This window comes from Prunus persica, chromosome G1, assembly GCF_000346465.2.
Source record: "Prunus persica cultivar Lovell chromosome G1, Prunus_persica_NCBIv2, whole genome shotgun sequence".
NCBI lineage: Eukaryota > Viridiplantae > Streptophyta > Magnoliopsida > Rosales > Rosaceae > Prunus > Prunus persica.
Window position 1 is genome coordinate 22467426 of NC_034009.1, and position 23153 is coordinate 22490578.

Here is a 23153-nt window from a genome sequence, read left to right on the forward strand (position 1 = left end):
TTGTAAACCTGCGGACACTCCTATTGTTCAGAATCATCATCTTGGAGAATATCCGGATCAAGTTCCAACTAACAAAGAAAGATACCAAAGGTTAGTGGGAAGATTGATCTATTTTGTCACATACTCGACCAGACATTGCTTATGCGGTGAGCGTTGTCAGTCAATTTATGCACTCTCCAAGTGAAGACCACATGAATGCAGTTCTTCGGATACTTAGATATTTGAAGTCTGCACCTGGAAAAGGACTTATGTTCTCAAAGCATGGTCATCTAAATATTGATGGTTATTCAGATGCAGATTGGGCAGGTAATGTAACAGATAGAAAATCCACATCGGGTTACTTCACATTCGTGGGAGGTAATTTGGTGACATGGAGGAGCAAGAAACAGAATGTAGTAGCTTTATCCAGTGCAGAAGCCGAGTTCAGAGGCATGACTAAAGGGATTTGTGAACTTCTTTGGTTGAGAAAGTTGCTTATTGAACTCGGGTATAAACCTACATCCACAATGAATCTCTTTTGTGACAACAAGGCTGCTATAGCCATTGCACAGAATCCGGTTCAACATGATCGTACTAAACATGTTGAGGTGGATCGACACTTCATCAAACAGAAGCTTGAGGCTAAAGTGTTTCAGTTTCCTTTTGTGAAATCCGAGGATCAATTGGCGGATATTTTGACAAAGGCGATTTCCAGTAAAGCATTCCACAATTCACTGGATCAGTTGGGCATTGGCGACATCTATGCACCAACGTGAGGGGGAGTGTTGGCGTGACTTGTGGATATTGACTTACTTTCCTTACACACCAAGAATTCCTATTATAATGGTAATTGATTTACTTTAATTCCTGATTTCCTACTGTAAATAGATTTAGGAATTTATTATTTACTTACCCATTCAGGTTTCGTTGTATTATAAATATGACCTCCTACAAGGAGAAGAATACACAGAAAATTCCCACAAACAAATATTCTCTCATAATTTTCATATTTTAGCATCTGTATCTGTATCTGTATGGGGCATATTCTAGAAATGCAGATGGGCACTTAGGCTTTGCCAACTTTTCTTTGACTTACAAGTTTTTGGAGGTAATGCTGGGTCCAGGAGGCACCATCACAAATGAAAGGTGATCAAAATGACCTAAAAGATATTCAAAATCCACATTCTGATTGATGATCAGATGTGACAGATAACCCACCAAAAGAAAAGAATCACTAAAAATTGTCCATGGCTTAATTCCACTGGAACTCAAACACTAGCAGTCAAACTCTCTCTATCTCTGCAAGTGCTTTCAGTTTGGAAATTAGTCAGCTATAGCCTAGGGTTGGAGGAAAATAATTACAGACTAACTTGGACGGGTTAGAAGATTCAATACCACTAGAAGAAAAAAAGTCTTTTAACGATGCGCAATGTGCGTTGTTAAAGGGTTTCGAACATGTTTGTTTGTATTATATATGGAAAAACAAATTTTCAGCAGTTGATTGATGAGATAACTTTTTGTCTTTGGACTAGAAATATGCACGACGGGATCAAATTAAACAGAAAAGATTATTTTTATCTTCAAGCTTTCAGAGCTAAGTGCATGCCAAGTCCCAACAAAGAGACACAAATCCTTGTCGTACGCAATCTTAATTCTGAATTCTGATTTGTATATGAAGGGCAGCTGAAACCGAAGGAATCAATGTGTTGGTTAAAGTGAAGCTTACTGGGAAACTAGTTTGAATACCAAGTTACACAAACACAGCCGTGCACATATTGGTACTACCATTTGCTTTTTAATTACTACTGCGGGTACTTTTTTCGATTCATTGTCAGCTTCAGATTTTGTTTCTCATAAATCTGCTAAGAATTAAAAAAAAATTACTAAAATAATATGCTAGCTAGCTGACTTATATCGAAAATAACACCGTAACGTTATTTCAAGCCATGACACATATAATCTCGTTACATGAAAGTTTTGTTTATGCACGATGCTTAGCATTGCGATCATATTTAAAATTATGTAGTTTTAAAGTAGTTTATTGAAGTTGGGAATGGTGTGTGCGTCACGTATGGGTAGTGTTACTGTTACGCATATTGGGAAACGTAATATGTTGTCACCCTTTCCTTTCCTTAGACCATGCAACACATAAAGGACCAAACGCACACAAAAAAGAGATATTCTTTTGTTTCTTTTCTACGCAACCAAATGAATCCCCCTTCAATTAATTACCCTTAATTATATACTCATTTTGTATTTGTATTTGCATCTAGATAAGATCATAGGATGGATAAAGCCTGGACTCGGGACTCTGAACTCTGGACTCTGGACTCTGGACTGGATATGCATATTTGATGCTCTCTCTCTCTCTCCCCATTATAATTTATGGTCTTTCTTCTGACCCTTCTGTCTGACTGCAAATAAACTCGCTGTTCCCTCATGCATATCGTGTCAAATATATGCATAAAAGAAAAAGAAAAAGAAAAAGAAAGAGAAATAGTATAAAGCACATCCACAATTTGTGCATCTATCTCCAGCCAATTTACTATTACACCAATCTTTTTCTTTGTTTTGTTTTTCAAAGGGCATTTATGGGTTTTCCACAGGGAGTTTAAAAAGGGTTTTGGACCACACATCATAATTCATGAATGAAAGGCGGGATCTGAGATTTAAAATTCCAGCCTAGCTTTGGCCTCAATTGGCGTTCCAGAAGAAATTGCAGTCAAACCAACCCCAAACTGTCAAACTTTCAAAATTAATAAACAAAAAGTGGATGCAAACTACTATGTATGTGATGTGCCACAAAAGAAAGCAAAGCTTTACCCGGGTCTCTCGCCCCTCTCTCTCTCTCTCTCTCTCTTCAGTCTTCAGTCTTCTACTCCTAAAAAATATATATTATTCCTTTGCATTCGCCAAATGAGATATATATATATATATATATATATATATATAAACCCTAAGAAACCCACCTCAAATCTTGTTAGCTTGTAATCAATTATCTCAACCCCACACCACCTGCACAAAAGACACAGCCCTTTTTGCTCTCCCCTCCCTCTCTCTCAATAATTTAATCAAACACCTTATCATCAATTATCTTTCTGCCCTTCATATATATGCGGAAAGTTCACAGTCGATTATACCTCTCTTAATCTCACACATTGACAAATGAGGTTGCGATTTTTCACTCTCCAGATGATCCCATGGTGTTTCCAGTTGATGGGCAACCACCATCTCTCTCGCGTGCAGCTTCGTCACACCGATCAACAGCGCCAGGTTGTGGGTACCATCAAGCTCGTCAAATCCGACGGCCTGGTTTTGATCTACCACAGCCCAATCTACGTCTCCGAGCTCATGATGGAGTTTCCGAAACACCTTGTGTGCCGGTCCGATTCGTTCTATATCGGACAGAAGATCCCGGCTCTCTCTGAAGACGACCAGCTTCAGCTCGGCCACAAGTACTTTCTGCTACCTCAACACTTGTTCCAGTCGGTGCTTTCTTTCGTGACCATTGCTTCGTTCAATACCAAAGACTCGTCAAAAACCGCGTTTCTAAGGAAGGCTGCGAATTGCGAGCCGTTTGATATTCAGAAAACGCCATCTGGGTGCTTGAGGATACGCGTTTCCGACGAGTTTATATCCCAGATGTTGGAGGAAGGGAAGCTCAACGAGGAAGCGGCGAATAACAATGATGAGGCAAATGATTTTGCCAAAGCCAAGAGCAGGGTTTGCACGACGGCACAGTTGCAGAAAGACTACACGCAGCTTGTTGGGTCGCGGCAATGGAAGCCGAGGCTTGAGCCCATCAGAGAGACGAGGGAGAAGAGCAGAAGGCTGTCTTCGTTTGGGATGAGAAGATCTTCCAAGAAGAAATCTCAACCCAACTCATTAAAGGCGTCCCAGAACCAAAAGAGTTCTAGTACTGCTACTTCCAAAGCCAAGATCAAGATCAAACCATCAAGGAAATGATCCGTGCCGTGGATTGTTAATTAGTTAGGAGTTAAGTAGGAGGGTCCTCTCTTTAGATTTTGATTGATATGAAGTGAATATATGTTCTGCAGTTCATACTGATTTCTCACATCACACAGCTATGTAAATACATGACTCTGTTTTCATGCTCTTTTTCAATACAAATTACTCTCTTTCTCATTGCACTTTTTGCCTAATGATCACCATTGCTAAAGCTATCAATATTATATTCTTGGGTTCTTCTGCCATGTTAATTAATTAATTCCCATTATCTATAATCATCCAGATTCCAAGTGCTTGATGCGAATCTGATTGTGTGCATGTAAAAAATCAACCTAACTAACAAGAGATTCGTAACTTAGATGATTAAGAGCAGTGATTTTGTACCGCATGTTTTGTGTGTATGTCGGAGAAATATAGCTGGTTTTCTGCAAATGTCCAGAGTGGAATGTGGTGGTGTTATTGGTAGGTAGGGTAGAGAAGCCAGGTGGGTTTGGCATAGTTGGACTGTCTGGCCTAGATAGATGACGAACTGGCAGTGCCACTCATAACTTGCTGTGGATTGAGATTTGAGAGACGATGGGGGGAAATGGACAAAATAACAGTCAAAAGGGTCAGCTAGCTTTCAATCTACACATTTCTGCAAACTCCCATTATCTACAATTGCGTTACGTGAATGAGAATGAATTAATTTGCACACCAATCCTTGACTTGCACGTGTACTCTCATTCTCAGCTGACCCCACGAGTAGGCACCAGCAACAGTAGTTACCAGCTCAGCCGTGCCAATACCCATCGTCCAATTCCAAGTATTAACAGAGCATGAAATTTTGGTCAAAGTTGGGCTGGTTCTTTCCTTAGATCCATTTCCTGTTGCTTTAGTGGACCCTACAGTCCCTTTTGGCCTTTTTCTATATACTCTTCTCATTCAAAATTTTTGACTGGTGGTGAATTTTTGTGCGTCTTTCTTTTCTTTGTTTTTCTAGAGCCCCGTGGGATTCCTGCGGCTATAAATTTAATGCCGGTTTACTTGGAAGACTGTATTGACGTTCAATGTTTTGAAACATGGTATTATATGCAGAGTACCTTGGTTAAAAGATTGTATAGGGTGGTATTGGGTTTTGCTAATTCAACATTTGAATCATGTTTTTAAATTCCATTTCATCTTCTAGTATGCTTGAACATGGAATCATGTGTAGCTAAGAAAATTTTCTCACGTTAGCGGCTAACATACATGCTTCTAGGCGTTTAATCTACGGTATGAGCAAGTCTTGAGTGTGGCTACCTTATGCGACAACACAATCACACGAAAGTAAGACTCTCTAAATTGAGGTTCACTTAGATCCGACCGTGTGTGAGCATTATGCAGCCACATCCAAGACAAGACTCTTCCAGAAACGATGTTCGAATTTAATCAATCTATTGCAATTAAGACAAAAAGCATTAGAAAAATTGGTTGTTGTTGGATTGGATTCAACGAAAGAAAGCATTCACAATTTTTTTCCTTATTGTTAGGCCAAAAGTCATTTTTGATCCCTGTAATTTGGCAGTTCAACCACTTTTGTCCTTGTAGTTTCAATTGCGTCACTTTTGACCATGTGGTTTCATATTTGGAACAATTCAAGGACAATATAAATTTTTTGTCAATTTCTTTAACATAGCAACCATGTGCCCTCATATGGATGGGCAATATTGTCAAACCAAAACCCCACGCTAAAAGCTAGGGCTGACAATAGATCGTGTCGTGTCGGCTTTAGTTGCTATTGCCTGGTAGTTCTATTTTGTATTTATACAGGATCGTTTATTCATGTCTTGCTTCCTCCTTTGGCCTTTCCGGAGCTTTTCTAATGAAGTATCTTTATATAAAATAAAAATAATAAAAAAACCAAGAATTTAGGATCTTTCTATTATGATTGTTAAATCTAATTGTTGTTTCACAATGAACATTTGAGTGTATTTTTTAGTCAAATCTGATTGCATTATACCCAAAACAAAGGTCTTGCATTTGCAGCAAAAAAGGCATGTCTGATAACAAAAAATGAATTCAAGGTCCGTTACAGTTATAGCAAAAGAAGAAAGTTCACAAAAGCATTCTGAGTGGTGGTGGGTGTGAGGTGGAGAATGGTGGAGGGAGTTGAGAAAGGAGGAAGAGAAATTGATTATTTGGAAGATTGAATCTGTAGGGAGAGAGAAGGGATGGTGGAGGTAGAGATTGGTTAGGTAGGTGCTAGGAATCTGGGATAGTGAAGGAGGGAGGATTTTGAGATTTTGATTGCCCATTTGGTGCCCTGGGAAAGAGGTAGAGACCAAGCTTTTAGTGTGGGGTTTTGGTATGACAATATTGCCTTTTAATGTGAGAGGCACGTGGTTGCTTTGTTAAAAAAATTAACATAAATTTAATTACTTCAAATATGAAACTACAAGGTCAAAGGTGAAGAAATTGAAACTACATGATCAAAAGTGGTTGAAGTGCCAAACTACAAGGACCAAAAGTGACTTTTGACTTTATTATTACTAGCCTCTTTGCACGCGCCTGCAAGAGGCTTTTTTTTAAAAAAAAATTAAAATTTATTTTAAAATTAAAAAAGATATTGGATAGTTATGTTCCACAAAAATAGGATCAATTATCTAATTTTTTTTTTAATTTTAATTTTTTTAAATATAAAAAAGTGTAAATTTATCATATTATTCTTATTTAATTAATAATTTTAATTCTTAATATTTATATTAATTTTTTAGTATTTCGAATGTTTCACTCTGCCTTTTGTTTTATGTATATAGATAGATAGTCCCGATCTCTTGTACCACAGGAGTCCAAGAGATTGTGGTCACTCACCGTTGGATATTAATCCAATGATTCAAAAAAGTTTTCTAAAAGGAGTGCAAGAGTGAGTGTACCGTTGAATTTATATCCAACAGTGAGTGATCACAAATCTCTTGGACCCTTGTAATCCAAGAGATCATGACTATATAAATGGATTATTACTTTTGGGTCAAAACTTTTTTTCGTTAATAGGTGAGCGCTTCTACCAAAGGTGTCGTTATTCCATTGGGAGAAGAATCCTGATAACGAGCACGACATGTCGTTCTTCAACTAAACTTCAACTGCGCATCTCCCGAAAAAGAAACTTGTCCCTCGATAACATCGTAGTAATCAGTGTATATTCCCACCAACAACAACACCAGGGCTCTCCAAGTTCCCAACAGGCAATGCGGAATTGGGTTTGATTCAATCATCGCCATGGAAGTCCTTGCATCAGCTCAAATTCAGCGTTTGATCGTCACCGAGAAACCAATCGACACTGCCCAGTACAAGCATCCTCGAAATTCCAAGACCAGCACGAGGGTGGCTGTGACCCGCAAGCTGCTCGAAAAAATGCCCCACTCAGACACCTTTGCATGGAACAAGCTTATCCAAACCCATATCGCCAATGCCCATTTCGACAACGCCCTCTCCACATACCACCAAATGCTGCTCCGCGGTGTTCGTCCAGATAGACACACTCTCCCCCGGATCTTATCCGCCTCCCGCCTTTCCGTTGATCTTCCTCTCGGCAAACAGCTCCATGGCCACGCTCTCAAGCTGGGCTGCTCCGATGACCGTTACGTGGTTGCTGCTCTCATCGAACTGTACGGCCGTCTCCACAGCGTTGACGCCGCAAAAGGGCTCTTCGACAAGTCCCCTGTCAAGGACTCTGTTTCTTGGACTATGCTGGCTAGGTTGTACATCATGGAAGGTAAGCCCGGCATGGCGCTTCACGTGTTTGATGGAATGGTTGAATCTGGAGCTCAGATAGATCCTGTGGCTCTGGCAACAGCTGCTGGTGCCTGTGGCATGTTAAAATCGGTGATTGATGGGAAAAAGGTCCACCGGGTTGCCAAGGAACGTGGATTGGAGTTTGATGTGTTGGTGAGCAATACCCTCTTGAAAATGTACATGGATTGTGGCTGTGTTGATGATGCTTGGTCAGTTTTCGATCAAATGCCTTCGAAAGATGTCATTTCCTGGACAGGAATGATTCATGCCAATGTGAAGAGAGGAGGCTTCAATGAGGGTCTTAAATTGTTTAGGCAGATGATTGCGGATGGAGCGAAGCCGGATTCTCTCTCAGTATCTAGCGTTCTCCCAGCATGTGCAAGAATGTCTGCAAGTAAACAAGGAAAAGAAATTCACGGATACTTGATTCGAAATGGTATCCGTATGAATCTCACTGTCTTGAATGCTCTAATGGACATGTATGTCAAGTCAGGATTTATCGAATCTGCTTCGAAAATTTTTGCCGGGTTGAAGGACAAAGATGTTGTTTCATGGACCGTGATGATATTGGGCTACAGCTTACATGGACAAGGGCAGCTCGGAGTCAATTTATTCCGCCAAATGGAGGACTCAAGTATACAGATAGATGAATTCACGTATGCTGCTGTCCTTCGTGCTTGTGTTGCTGCGCTCATGGTTGAGGAAGGGAAGTTTTACTTCAACTGCATCAAGACGCCTGCAGTTGCACACTCTGTTTTGTTGGTAACTCTTCTATCTCGTTATGGGTTGTTTGACGACGCAAAGAACTTCATTGCTGACAAAAAGATTGAAGGAGATGCCGAGGTGCTGAGAGCACTGCTAGATGGCTGTAGGATTCACCAGCAATCGAAATTGGGCAAGCGGGTCATTGAGCAGCTCTGTGATTTGGAGCCTCTTAATGCTGATAATTATGTTTTACTCTCCAACTGGTATGCTCACTATGCAAAATGGGACATGGTGGAGGGACTAAGAGGAACGATTATAGATATGGGTTTGAAAACTAAAAAAGCTTATACTTGGATGGAATTGAGAAACAAAGTTCATGTGTTTGGGACGGGGGATGTTTCTCACCCAAGATCACAGGGAATATACTGGGAGTTGCAGGGTTTGATGCAGAAAATGGAAGATGAAGGACATAGACGTGATTCGGATTTTAGCTTCCATGATGTGGATGAAGAGCGTGAGTGCATTCCAATTGGGCACAGTGAAATGTTGGCCATTTCTTTTGGTCTCATCAGCACACAAGCCGGATCGACGATACGCGTAACAAAGAATCTGCGGGTGTGCCGCAACTGCCATGATTCTGCAAAAATTATATCCCAGATGGTAGGACGAGAAATCATACTTAAGGACCCAAATTGTTTCCACCATTTTAAGGATGGCTATTGTTCATGTGGTGATTTTTGGTGATTTAGTTATCAATATGTTGCTGTTATCACATGGGCTCTTAAAGGCTATATGGTCCCAAAACACGAATTTCATAATGACAAGTTGACAACCTATAGCAGAAATGAGACATCAGAAACACAAAGCATTCCATAACTTATAACGAAGAATAAAACTGTCATATAGTGGAACAACATCTACCTCCAACAGAACACATTAGAAAAAGTAAAATAACGATCAGCACATGCGAGTATAGCGAATCCATACTCATGCAAGTGTTCTGATAAGAAGTAGAAAAGAAAATTCTCTGGAAACGTACTAGTAACAGATCCAGCCATTTAGGTTCTATCTCAAAATTTTGCAAACATAACAAGCACATGCTACTTAAGTTTCCCTTCTGGTAGACCGCCTGCGGGGAGGAGCAGCAGCATCTTCCTTCTCACTCTCATCTTCCTTCTCCTCACTGCTTCCTTGAGTGTTGGAAGCCTCTGCAGCTGCAGGCCTATCTGTTTCAGGAACAGTGACCTGCAAAGTCCGGGACAAAAGAGTTTACAAGTGCAATCATGTAATTACTGCAATATCAGAAGTCACAACCATTACAGAAAAATGCAAACATATGCAGGGTGTAATAGCATACCTTGGGTTTTTTGCCACCAAAAAGGATTTTAAAGACAACTGTCAAAAGAACAACCACGATGGATACAATGATACCAATTGTAATATTCGGCTGTTTTTCTCCCTTCTCAATTAGGTCCTGCATGAACATCGCATAAACATGCTCAATTAAGCATAATCTACAAGCTCAATTGTAATAGCATACAATGTTAACATCATTTACAACCTCACTAGCAGAGAAATGACAAAGGCTGTTAGATGCTGCAATAGCTCTCAATTAAAAAAAACAATGACAAGGCAAAGACTTACAATGATCTTGGGTTTGTACACATCCAAGAAAGGAACGTCTGCTATTTTATTGAGAACGTCGAATATTTTTTTCTGCAAGTATTATTTTATAAAGTTTGTTAGTTAGATTACGAAGTACCAAAAGTCAATAGAAATGAAGGAAACTCAAATATAAAGTTAAAAGTTGATTACCTGGAAGCCTGAGAGTCCGTCTGAAAGACCAGCAGCTTCTTCCTCAGCCTTCTGCTTCTCTTTCTCATTTTCAAACTTCGGCTTCCATGTTGTTAGCCGATAAGATTCAGCAACCTTCTCATCATCAGCTATGAGAATATTGTCAAACAATATGCCATCCTGCATTGTCCAGATCTCAATGCCAATAGCAGTGATGGCCTCAAAGTCAGGCTTCTCAGTCTCAAAGTAGCTAGGGTTTGGAATTTCTTGAGGTTTCCAAATACCCTTGTAACTGGGGTTGTCAATAAGAGGAGGGCTCCATTTTCCTTTATAAGCAGGATTTATCTTCATTGGCTTCTTCCATTCTCCACAACCTGGTGCCAACGAACACTTGGGGTTATCCATTTTTGTTGGTTCCCATACACCATCCTCTTCATCGTCCCAATCTTCTGGCTTTGTAGCTTCAGGGTCATCAATCTCTTCAGGCTCATCATCCAACCACCCTTCAGGTTTTACAGCATCCTCATCTTCGATTTCCATTGGTGCATCCTCATCCCAATCATCTGGCTTCACAGCATGTGGATCTGGAATCTTTGCCCGCTCATCCCAGTCCTCTGGCTTCTTATCATCTGGGTCAGGAATTGTCTTGGCCGGAATTAAGGCAGGCTCGAAATCATTAGCTGAAAGGAAATTTGCCTTCTTCTTCTCCTCCCCATCTATTATAATTCTAACTTCATTGTTAGGTTTCAGTATTGCAGTGTAGACATGAGAGAGTTTGTCAGAGGGCACAGATGGAGGGTCCTTGAGATGGTGCTCAACATACTCTCCACTCTTGGGGTTCTTGTGCTTAAAGATGAAATGAACCTTGTTTGTGGAGCCACATTTGTCAGGTCCAAACATAATGGAGTAGGGAGAATCGTTGTCAAATTCCTTTGGTTTCCATCCAGCCTCCTGGGGCCGGAGGTATTTCAAGTAAGCACCGCCACATTCAAGCCCATTCTGGAACCTAACCTCAAACTGCAGGACAATGGTTCCATACTTAAGGCTCACAGCCTTACCCAGGTCTTTCACTACAGCATACTTCCTCGCCTTCTCACTGACCAAAAGACCATAATCATCATGTCCCTCACTCTTGGACAGTTTCCAGACACCTAAATTATATAAACATATCAGTACACAAAATTCACTGCCAAAGCAACACATTCAGAGAGAGCTCAAGTGTGGCCTACATGCATGAGGAAGTTGCCGAAAATATACAGCAATTAATCACAGTAGCATCAATTGATATGAGTTCAAAATGACTTGAATTACCAAATGAACAAGTTTCTTGTTCACATCACAGAAAACCATTTAAACCATAAGAACAAGTTTCGACTATTTATTTCTTCAACAACGTAAGATTGTTACATAATAAACAAAGCAAAACAAAAAGACAGTAAATGGTGAAAGGGAATACCTTTGTACTCATCCTTGGAAGAAACGATCCAGCGACCTTCAAATGACTCAGAAAATGGCTCGTAGAAGATCTGTCAATCATCAACTGTTTGTCAAAAGTCTTTAAGGATAAAGAAAAGGAGGCAGTGGATTTTGATAATTTTGAGAAATTATGAATAATAATAATAATAAGGAAAGAGAATATGGTACCGCATCGGGTTCGTTTTCAGAAGAAGCTTGGATCTGAGAAGCAGAGCAACCAATCAGCAGCAGCAGCAGCATAAGCTCAGTGATCTTACGCCTCCCTTCCATCAGGACCATCGGCTTAACCCTAAACCCGCCTTCGATTTTGCATAAACCACTACAAATGCAACAGTCGATTTGAAAGGGGCTTGTTTTTCTATGAAACAGACAAAAGAATAATATATACTAGAAGTGGAAGATAGGAGAGAGATGGATAGGTGGCTGCACGGTCTCACCGTTAAATCAAAGGTCGCCGGTGTATTGTAGTGTTGGGGTCATTTTAGACATTTTAAAGGTTATAGTTTAGCTGATGGGAGCTTCTTTATACACCCATTAAATTACTAAACAAACCCAGCTTCCAAACTTTTAAGAACAAAGCCCCTCATTTCTTTTTGTTTTCACCTTTCCCTCTCCCTCCTCTGACCATGGTTGACGAGAAGAGGAGGAGGAGGAGGAGGAGGAGGAGGAGGAGTAGGTGGGGTGGGGTGGGGAAGGGACTAAACTTGAATTTTATAGTTGTAATGTTTAGCAAATTCGAAGAGTAAAATGCGCATTATAAGAATTTCATAAAAAGATATTTAGTTATATACTCATTCTTAGCACTAAAACTATAAATAAACCTTATACCATTTAATTTATATAAACAAACCAAAAAAATACCCAAAAAATAACAGCTGGTCCTATTGAATTTAATTTTGATAACTAAATTACTTTGATACCCTATAAAGTGTTTTGGGATTTTTTATGAGATTTTGGGATTGAGTTTGTTTTAAGAAATCGATGACAGTTTTGTAATTTAAAAGAAGTTAAATACATTTTTGTTAAATTGTAAATGAGTTTGAGTGTGTTTCTAAAATCAATTTCATATAAATTTTTTTAAAAAATAATTTGGACTCCTATATTGAGTATAATAGTGAATCTTCTTTTTATAAAATTGTTTTGAGCAAAAGAGATTAAAAAAAAATGAAAAAGATTATTTGGGAACAAGAAAAAATAGTTGGGACTTAGAAGGGCTGAGTAATTGTTTGATTATAAATAAGTCATCCATGAATTCTATTTAAGAGGGGTTATTTTAAAAAGGCTTTTTATTTAAATTATGTTGAAAAAAAGGCTGCTTCAAATGGTTACTCACACTTTCGAACAGTGTCTTTTATATGCGTATATTAATCAATGCCATAAGTTGTATGACATGAAGCAATATATGAAGATTCACCATAAGCTAGGTTATATGCGAGCAAAGTTCTGACAGACGAATTCTACCAAGCAAAGCACGTGCATATTGGGTAGACAGGAATGCAGTACTAGGCAGAATGTTTGTAAAGAACATGAGACTAGGTAGCAGCATTCAAAACAAATGGAAATTGTGAGATTTGTCCATAATCTATCTCTAATTGCTAAATTATGTGGTTCATAGTTACTAATAGTCTCCGTCTAACATGAAAAACTCTTTCAACCAATTCAAAATCGATACTTTGTTGCATTATCTTGGAAGGTGATGCCTAATCAATCCCTGCTGTTCATCCAACACAAAGCCGGCTGATGAAAAAAGGGCACTCGTAAAGAAGGGTTTTAGATCAAAGATCTCATGCTCCTGTGCCTGCACAAGATAAATCCAATGCAAAAAGCTCGATGGTTAACTGCCTATTTTGTTTATGCAAGTAAAGTAAATTTCCAATATCAGCCGTTCATGATTGCATTACCATTCTCTGCAAATCTCCAACTCTGACATCAATATGGGTGAGCGCTGAACTAGAGCCAGAAACAATTTCTTCAAAGTGAATTGCGTCCTTCACAAGCTGACGGAGTAAATGGAGGAGCACATTGTTGTAATCCTTCTTGAAAGTCATGTACTTTCTGAAGCTCTGCAAATACAAAACAAATTCTTCAGGAATCGACCACTAAAGAGCTTCAAAGATTTTACCAACTAATCTTCTACACATTCTAATTCAAGCATGCATAAGAAAATTATCAGATTATAATGTTAGACTAGGAACAAGATCAGGTATAGTTTAGTGATGCTTGATCATGAAAACGCACACACATAGTTCTAGTCTTCAAAAATTAAGGGCGTCCATATTCGGCCAAGACCTACAGCTACAGATGATTCTCATGAGAACTTATTTTCTTTAACTATAATGTAGAGTTCTATTGCTATGAGAAATAATAGCAAAAATCAGAACCATTCAATGTGGAAACTAGACTTGCCATTTTGTCAACAATATTAGAAGCTTTGGAAGAATATCAGAACACCATAAGTACGGGGGAAAAGTTAAGGGAAGATGGCACTCTTTGATACCTTTTGAAGAGCTTTCTGCACTCCAAATTTTTGGGTAGAGATAAACGAATCTAGTAACACACGAATTGCCATATCCACATCTTCTTGTATTACATGCTGTCTAAGGTGCATTCTTGCATGTGCTTCAGACATTCGAATCATTGATTCTATGTGCCTTACAGCTATGGGTACTCCTTGTCCATGCTAAACAAAAAATGAAAGAGTAAGTTTCCTATAAGACAACCCAAAACACAAACCTTCACGTAAAAAGACAAGAAGAGAAACTAACTGAAGATTCTCTCCGCAATTCAGCATAAACAAGTGTGAGCTTTTCCAGATCAGCGTCATGCAACCTTGGGAATACATTTAACTTGGCATAAGTTAAGTATTTCTTTAGCATATCTTGAGAAAGTATCTGAAAGTTCAGGCAAAAAACTCTATGAGATTCAAAAAGAAAGGAACTCAATTCCAGACAAACCAGGAAGGTACAAGTGGATAAACTGGGTAGATATGAAGTATAACCTCTGGATCCACTGGGCTGTCGGAGGTATCTTCTTCGGAATTGCTTAAGGGCATATTATCCATGTTAGCTCCCTTAGCTTGCGACTTGAAATGGCTATCAACAACAAACTTTGCAAGCATTTCATCAGTGACGGGGTCAACCACATCCTGCATGTCATCAATTTCCTTCCCTGTGAGAATGAACGGAAACAAAATTGTGGAGAAGAAGACGAGTTTGTAGGATTCTAACCTTAACAACACAGAGGATGTCAAAACGAGAGACGATGGGATCTGTTAACTCGACATTTTGTGAAAATGTCTTAGAGGAATCATATCTGGAATACAGACATGCAGGTTAGATTTGTTCCTAGAAATACAAGTGAATGGCTCAATGGAGAATAGAAGATAGTGCCAGCTTTACAAATGCAACAAAGTATGTCCAGTTGGCTACTCTTCATCATTTATCCTCTATCATACCTTCCACCAACAGGGTTTGCAGCTGCAATGACCGAGCAGCGTGCTTGGAGAGAAGTGACAATCCCAGCTTTTGATATGCTAATACTCTGTTGCTCCATTGCTTCATGAATACTCACCCTAATTGAGATGAAAATGTAAATGCTCAAATACTCAAAATAAGCTGGAAAGGGACGAGGGTGGGTGTCAGTTTTACATAATTGGAAGATTTACATATATACTAGCATTGTCATACCTATCCTGATCATTCATTTTGTCAAATTCATCAATAAGGCATATTCCCTTGTCAGCAAGAACAAGAGCTCCTCCTTCAAGGGTCCACTCCCTTGTAACAGGATCCTTGTGCACAGCAGCTGTGAGTCCCACAGCAGATGCTCCTTTACCAGTAGTATACACAGCTCTCTGCCCAGTCTTTTCAACATACCTTGTGGGACAGAAATTGATAAATTAATTAGATCTTTAGAGCCAAGAAATTGATTCACTTTTAAACTGATGGTAGTAGCTCTTACTTAAGAAACTGTGATTTTGCCGTGCCAGGATCACCTAGGAGAAGTACATTTATATCCCCTCGGAGTCGATGTTTTCCCTCAACATTTTTCTCTTGGCCTCCAAACATGGCAAGAGCTATTGCAGTCTTTATGTCCTCGTGGCCATAGATTGATGGTGCAATGGACTTGACAATCTGTGTTCATAGAACATATAGTTATTTCATGATAATACAAGAGATACTTAGTTGAGAAAGATACAAGGGTTTGGTAGCAACCCTTTCTCCTATTCTTGGGTCTTTAGACAACTTTTCGATCTCATCTTTATCTTCCTGGGTAAGTTTGTAAGCAGAAAAGAGGTCTTGCTTCTTTGTGATATAATTTGCTTCAACCACAGTGGCAAATACAGGAAACCCGTTCTTTGTATTCAAAGATAAGTCAAAATTATTTGAATAAATGCCAGTGACCTCCTGAAATAAATCAAACAGAACGGAAAACAGAATATTAGTAAGAATTCACTAAAACAAGTAACAAGAAAAAATGAGGAAGACCAGGATGAGGATCCTACAATCTCTTCCCCTGGACGAGCACAATCAATTAGATCATTCAACAGTATCACTTCCTTGTATCTTGGAAGCCGACCTGCAGGCACAATTCCTGGGCTCTCTTGGAGTGTAAGCTTTTGATAGTTCCTGTATATGGTCTGAAGCAAGAAATAGATGGACATGTATGAGGTTCAATTTGTGTTTAACTTATATACTTGTCTGAGAAAATGCATGGAAACCCAAAACAAAAAAAAGTAACTAATTTTACAGAGATACTGGACCCGAAACAAAAAACCTAACCTCTTACAGCTGTTTAGCATAATTGAGGTGCAATATTAATTATACGTTCCCATAACAGCCTCCACAACATTCAATGTTAATTCCCTTTCTTCTCTTCAGATTTTTCCAGCCAAAAAGAAAACTTAAGGCAAATGTATGTAAATTTGGAAAACTCACCTGCTCAATATTGACACTGAACGGCCCTTTTGATTGGCATTCAGGGCAAGAACCAACTTTAACTTCTGAATAAGAGTTCTGAAAGAATGGCCCCAAGATTGCCCCACATTTATTGCAATCGTACTTTACTTGTTGCAATTGGGGAAAGACCCCAGAGCGTCGGGTCACAACGCCTCCAATACGAATCATGGTATTCAAATGGATCTGCCTGCACACCATAAGAGCAGGATGACATTTACACCTCAAAGGAAAAAGGTAGCAAAGATGTAGCAAAAAAAGAAAAAAAAAATCTCCACAATACCGAATGTTGCGAATCTGATCGTAAACAGGTAAGTTGGTTATCCTAACGTAGATCTTTTGATGGATACGTTTGTAATTGGGATGTAAACTAAACACCACATTCTTGGCAACATCTTCCATGACTTCCAGGACAGACTGGGGAGCATCAGCCAACCAAATGGCAATATTGGGATGAGTACCAATGAATTGCTTGTAATCAATCTCCAGACTACACTTATTGGCTACAAAATGCAACAGTGAGTTGATTCAAAATTCAAATTAAAGATCCAAGGCATTATGTAGCTTGCTGCTTGCACAACACATTGAGAAAAAAAGTACAAATGGCCAATGTACAGTTAACAGAGCATAAGAGCCGGTTAAACAAAGCTAAGCCCTCACCTAATACCATCTCATTAATGAGGCGCACATATTCAATGTCAGAAGAACCCTTCTTCACAAAGGTGAGCAGAAATTCTTTGAACTTCTTGGCTATAAATCTTCGCACTTCATCTCTAGTAACCCACTCCCTGAGTGTTCCCTGAACACGATACATCTCAAACTCGGCTTCTTGGTCATCATCATCCTGCACATGAAATTCATTTAAAATGAGAAAAGCTTGAAGAAATTTACTCAAGAAATTCATGTAAAAGGTCATCCAAGTCAGAAGCATGATTTGTATAACTAAACCTCATAGCCATCATCATCAGTCTGGTCAGTCATTGGGACATCCTCTCTGGAGTTTCCGCACTGTGATCTTCCTGGTGAACTCTGCATTCCATCATTATCGTCGTAGCTTCTTGGAGGCCTGAAATCAGCCCTCGCCCTCTTTGAAGGCCTGTAGCTGTCATCATCAGTATCTGCAACCAAAATGCCAACAGAATCAACATTAAACTAACATAATCAACATCATCATCATACAATCTAATACAGCTATCTTTGGTTCCCAATTGTACGGAGACATTAAAGGCCCGTTCGGTAACATTTTAAGGGGTTGTTTTCATTTTCAGAGAACAAAAATGAGGCAGAAGCATTCGGTGGCCCAAAAACAGAAAACACTTAGAATGTTTTCATAAAATGTTTATGAAAACAAGTTCATGTGTACTTGTAGAAAACAGAAAAAAGTTGTTTTCATTCTCATGGGAAACGTTTTCATAAACACATATTATTATTTCAAATTGTACTATCAGACACTTTTCATTGTTTTTGTTTCTGAAGATGTTTTCTAATTAATCTACCAGACGCATTTTCAGGTTCGTTTTCTTGTTTTCATTCTCTGAAAATGTTCTAAGAAAACATTCTCCGAAAACGTTACCGAAGGGCCCTAAATTTTGACGGAAATAAAGTTTGGATGAGAGCTTACCTTGGTCATGGAGAAGATGAGGGAGCTTGCGAGTTGTTTGTACGCCATCGCGGGTATCGAGCTCAATTTCAGCGGCTCTGCGGTCGGCCATGATCTGATCCAAATCCCTCTCGTCCTCAACCGAGTCATCAAGCCCCAACGACTCGTACTGGTCGTGCTCATCCATTCTCCGATAATCACTAATTTCACATTCACAATAACCATTTCGTGAACACTAAATCACGAAAGTTTACTTGAAAAAACCGATTTCAAAAGCATCATTATTAAACAAAAATTGATAGATTTTGAAGTACTGACTCCAGGAAATTGTCGTGGAAGAGATCCTCTCCCTCCTCCTCTTCAAGGAGGACGTCTTCTTCGGGCTCATCCCTGACTATTTCCGGGTCGACGGCGGCCTCGTCGTCGTCGGACGATGATGAGAAGTTCTCGGATGTGCGGCTCGTGTGCGGCAGCTGATCCGTGTTGAACCCCACTGACGTCGGCGAGTCGGGCGTTGACGGCGGGTTCTCGGCATTTCCGGCCATTTCTTGAAATTAAATTTCTTTCGTCCTCTCAACTTCTCTGAACTTGTCCGTTTCTCTTTCTCTCTGCGGCTGAAAAACCGATTTTAGGGCTACTCTACTTCAGGCTTCTAACTTTTGGCGGGAAATTTTCCCTCCATTTTGGCTCACGTGGGCTGCCTGCCACGTCGCCTGATCACTCAACTTCTTGGCACGCTGAGATTGTGATGATACCCAATTAGAGCCCACGAATTGTAGCCTCTATTGGGCGGAGTTTCATCTCTCGTCGTCGAGAAATTTGAGATCCACCAATTATAAACCCACGGATGATTAGACGACTTGTCGTCTCGTCTATTATTGAGCCACTTTTTTTTTAATAAAAAAATTTATTACCGTTTCTGCTCCACCTCCAAAGATTAAAGGAAGATCCTTATGAGGCTTTCCAACACATACTTTCAATTTCTTTTTGGACATCTGTAAACCGTCCAATCTCATAAAATTGTGCAAATTGTGCAAGTCATGTGCTATAGCGCGGGCCTTTAGAACTCCTCTTGTAAATAATAAAGCAACCCTTTCTAAATTAACCTAATTTAAGAGGAGGGTGGGTCACTGTTTTGATCAATGGAAATATTTTTGTTCACCATTTTAATTAAAGGTGTATATTTACGACTCTTTTTAATATTTGATATTTGTCTATAGGCATGACTAAGATTAACTTTTTATTTTGATTTATGTAGCTATGGTTATATTTATGGACACGTGTTAAGATGTTGAGCATATACCTTGAGTTAAAGTGGTAAGCAAAAATACTTCCCGTGATCAACTAACCTAACCTGTATGTACTATAAATATAATTAATTAATATGTAACAATGATCACCTCTTTAACATGCGTGGGTTCCCCTTTATTACACATATATATGATGCAACCCACCAACCTTGGCCATTAGTGCAAGAATCGACTTCTGATTGAGAAAGTGAAAAAAAAGTTGTGTTAACAAATCGAACTACTAAGCACCAACTTGACATGCAGAAGGCTATTAGGCTTTAGAAAACAAGACACATATCTGGCTAGCAGATGATTGGAACTTGGAAGGTTACTCCAATATTTTATTCCATTTCGAAAGTATACATTACAAATAGCTTTACAGCCATTTATGCATGTAAAAATTACAAAAGCCCTAAAGTTCTTTTCAGCCATGCTCAATATTCTCTGAAAAAGCCGGGCCAATAATGGATGCATGAGGCAACAAAACACACCACATACATACCTATTTATATAGGGGGATTGATTCGATCCATCGATCCCTTCCCTAATGTAATTAACTAATGTAAACAAATCCACTTAGAAATTAATTAGAGGCTTCTCTCTAGCATTTCTTGATATCTCTTGAACGAGAGAAGCTTTTGCAAGCGTATCTGTTTATGAAACCTGTTAATGAACAAATCCGCAACCTGATCAATCTCATCTTCCAGCTTGAAATCCTCCCCTTCCTCCTTGGAATTCCTCACGATATCAATCACCGACCCGCCATCCTTCACGTCGTCAAAGTTCTCGTCCTCGTCGAACATCGAGTGCCTCAGATCAGGGTACTTATTGTCTTCGTCCTCGTCCTCCTCGGCCATGGCATTGTAGCTCGAACAAGCACCAGCCGAACGCGAGTACTCGTTGGCGATGGTGTTGTTGAGAACGAGGGCCTTGCTTCTGTCCGATCCCTCGTCGTCCTCTTCGTCGCTTTGTTTGTGGCGGTGGTCGTGGCCGAGGAGGCTGTGGATCTTGTGAGACACCGTGTCCATCAAAACCTTCTTGTTCTTCATCAAAGAGAACATTATGAGGCGGGCTTTCACCGCGCTGGTTTTGCTCTTGATGGCCAAGGACTTGGATTTGGCTATGGTGCTCAACAAGGTCATTATCTGTTTCAAGAAAACAGAAGCCTTGTTCTTCATGATTTTCTAGCTCGATTGAGTACGTACACTCACAAAACACAGAAACAAACCTTTGAATATTAATTAGAAGGAAATTAAGAAAGATATAGTATGACTAGTGGTTTTGTATGAGATTGAAGCTCAATTTGCATGAAGGAATTCAAGAGGCTTTGGTGGGTTTATATAGAAAGCAAAAGGCTTCTGCTTTCTGGTCATGGGGTGGGGCGAAAGTGAGTGAAAGCAAAGAAGAAAGTGGAAAAAAATTAGAAACACAAGTTCATTATTATTCTTATGGAACCATCCTCGCCGTACATGACTAGTAGACAAACAGTGGGTACGATTGTCTTTGGAAACAAAAGCTTGGTGACGAGGGCTATTTATATTACTTTATATTAATTCATTAATGATCGAAGACGATTATACCCCTGAGCTTAGCCCTGCTGGTGGGATAAAGTGACTGCGAGATCTCTCAAGTTGGGGGTAAATATTTCACTTTATTATGGTGCTAAGGAATTAAAGGTGTTGAAAAGGACTTTGGACGGTGAAAGTTAAATTAAAGCCAGTGAAAAAAATGATATTTAATAGGCAAGAAAAAAGCAAACTATTCGTTGCCTCTAGCACTAAGTTTTCGAGTTCCTGCAGCAAAATGCAATGCTGAATGTGAATCATATTAATCATATAAATATGCATAGAATAGAAGAAAATATGTGCCTTTTATTGCTATGTACCCTGTTTGGAAATTTGCAAGCGATCCTAGGGAGATCGCATTTTATATACCAATTTGTGTACGATAAATTTTTGTATGGTGTACCATTTAATTACACGAGATATATAAAAATATTTTATTTTTATGTTATATGTGTAGGTATTGGATAATATTTTCACATGTTTTATGTTTATTGGGTAGTATATCAGCTAGTCGGAACATACAAAAATTACTTTGTATGTACCACTTCTCTAATAGAGGTGGAACCCACCAATACAATGGGTCTCACTTCTATTAGAGCAAAAAAACTTTTATGAAACGGGAATAACATTGTTTTGCTATTCCTGACCAATCACAAATTGTCACGTGAAAAAATTATCACACATAACATATTGTGATTGACTTAAAATAAAAAAAATAATATTATCCATATTTCATATAGGTGTAATAGAAGATGCCGTGTATAAGGTGGTATAAAATGTGGTCGCCTAACTTTTTCCATTTGCAAAATATTTCGTATATAAGATGCCTCATTTGCTTTTACAGATACGTACCATACTGTACGTCAGTGCATATGCATGCTTGTTTATTCTATATATTTTTGTTTGTTTTTGTTGTTCTAAATTAATACGCAATATATAATTTTAATTTATGCCTACAGTATTTGATGCTTAAGTGGATTCTTTTGTAGAGTCACTGTCATCGTGCTGGTTTTCTTATTTGTAAACAAATAAATAAGTTTTGATAACTTGAGATATAATTTAACAAGAATTGATAGATTTGACAGCAGAACCAGTTTTGTCGCAGATTCTGACCTGTGGGGTTCTGGCGTGCTTGCATTATCCCTCTAAATTCTTCACCATACAAAGTATATGTGGTCAAAATGGAAGTGGGAGATTTGTTAATGCCTATATAAATAAATCATTTTGTTATAGCCTTTGTTGACAGTCAAATCAGTGATTATGATATGAGTGATGGCGTTTTGAAAGTGAAGTCAATATTATTTAGACAACATGCAAACGCTATGTATTTTTTATTATCGTTTTTTAATTTTCTTTCTGTAAAATATACGAATATTCGAAGAAAAGAATAATATATATAATAAATATGGTCAGATTATTATATCTAAGCTTTTGATTATATTGAAATCAATAACGAGAGTCTTTCGCATTGGATGACTTTCATGGGTAAGTTAAACATCATAGTCACTCTTTTCACACACTCAAGTTATTTCATTATGCCCCGTTTGGTTTATGGGAAATGAGGCTTAGAAATGAGAATTCAATTGTTTTCCCATATTTAGTAAGTCCAGGTATGGGAAATGGTTGCCTGGCACATGAGAAAGTAGGGGGGAAAGTGAAGTTCTCCTCTTAACTTGGGTTTTGTTTTCCCTTCTCATGGGAAAGTTTGAGAAAATGAGCCAACATTTAATGCACAATTTTCATGAATTTATAATTACAACGTATCATTAAATGCATTATTTTTTATTTGATTTAATATTTGTATAATTGAAAAATTATACAAACTTTGTTTTCCATTTCTACTCAAAACAAACATGGGAAAGGAAACAAAGTAAAATCTTCCAGTTACTTTCCCGACGTTACCAAACGTGGGAAATGAATCTTTCATTCCCATTCATTGGGAAATGATTTCCCCTCAAATTCATTCCGTGAACCAAACAGAGCCTTAGTGTGTGTGAGAAAACAAGAAATTGAAATATTTTTATAGAGAAGGGAATTTGAAGGTGGAATATATACTTATGATCTTCTT

The 23153-nt window shown here is 38.8% G+C and overlaps 5 protein-coding genes across 5 annotated transcripts; 2 read left to right on the forward strand and 3 right to left on the reverse strand.

The window, feature by feature from the left end:
- Nucleotides 2921-4130, forward strand: LOC18792350. The gene has a single exon (XM_007222127.2). The coding sequence runs from the start codon at nt 3145-3147 to the stop codon at nt 3943-3945; it is 801 nt and encodes a 266-aa protein (XP_007222189.1). The 5' UTR covers nt 2921-3144; the 3' UTR covers nt 3946-4130.
- On the forward strand, nt 6961-9230 carry LOC18788699 (pentatricopeptide repeat-containing protein DOT4, chloroplastic). The gene has a single exon (XM_007227115.2). The coding sequence runs from the start codon at nt 7186-7188 to the stop codon at nt 9148-9150; it is 1965 nt and encodes a 654-aa protein (XP_007227177.1). The 5' UTR covers nt 6961-7185; the 3' UTR covers nt 9151-9230.
- Nucleotides 9262-12135, reverse strand: LOC18793519 (calnexin homolog). Its single transcript, XM_007222176.2, has 6 exons — nt 11845-12135; nt 11657-11726; nt 10222-11351; nt 10051-10122; nt 9764-9880; nt 9262-9651 (listed from the first exon to the last, which is right to left on the reverse strand). The coding sequence occupies exons 1-6, from the start codon at nt 11953-11955 to the stop codon at nt 9511-9513; spliced, it is 1641 nt and encodes a 546-aa protein (XP_007222238.1). The 5' UTR covers nt 11956-12135; the 3' UTR covers nt 9262-9510.
- On the reverse strand, nt 13155-19025 carry LOC18788747 (DNA replication licensing factor MCM2). Its single transcript, XM_007225281.2, has 17 exons — nt 18550-19025; nt 18253-18431; nt 17580-17749; nt 17292-17475; nt 16915-17134; nt 16614-16821; nt 16181-16315; nt 15891-16082; nt 15637-15809; nt 15363-15551; nt 15131-15247; nt 14904-14988; nt 14675-14821; nt 14442-14567; nt 14174-14356; nt 13578-13739; nt 13155-13474 (listed from the first exon to the last, which is right to left on the reverse strand). Exons 1-17 carry the CDS (start codon nt 18774-18776, stop codon nt 13358-13360), a joined length of 2814 nt encoding a protein of 937 aa, XP_007225343.1. The 5' UTR covers nt 18777-19025; the 3' UTR covers nt 13155-13357.
- LOC18791736 lies at nt 19831-21001 on the reverse strand. The gene has a single exon (XM_007226591.2). It carries the CDS (start codon nt 20696-20698, stop codon nt 20108-20110), a length of 591 nt encoding a protein of 196 aa, XP_007226653.1. The 5' UTR covers nt 20699-21001; the 3' UTR covers nt 19831-20107.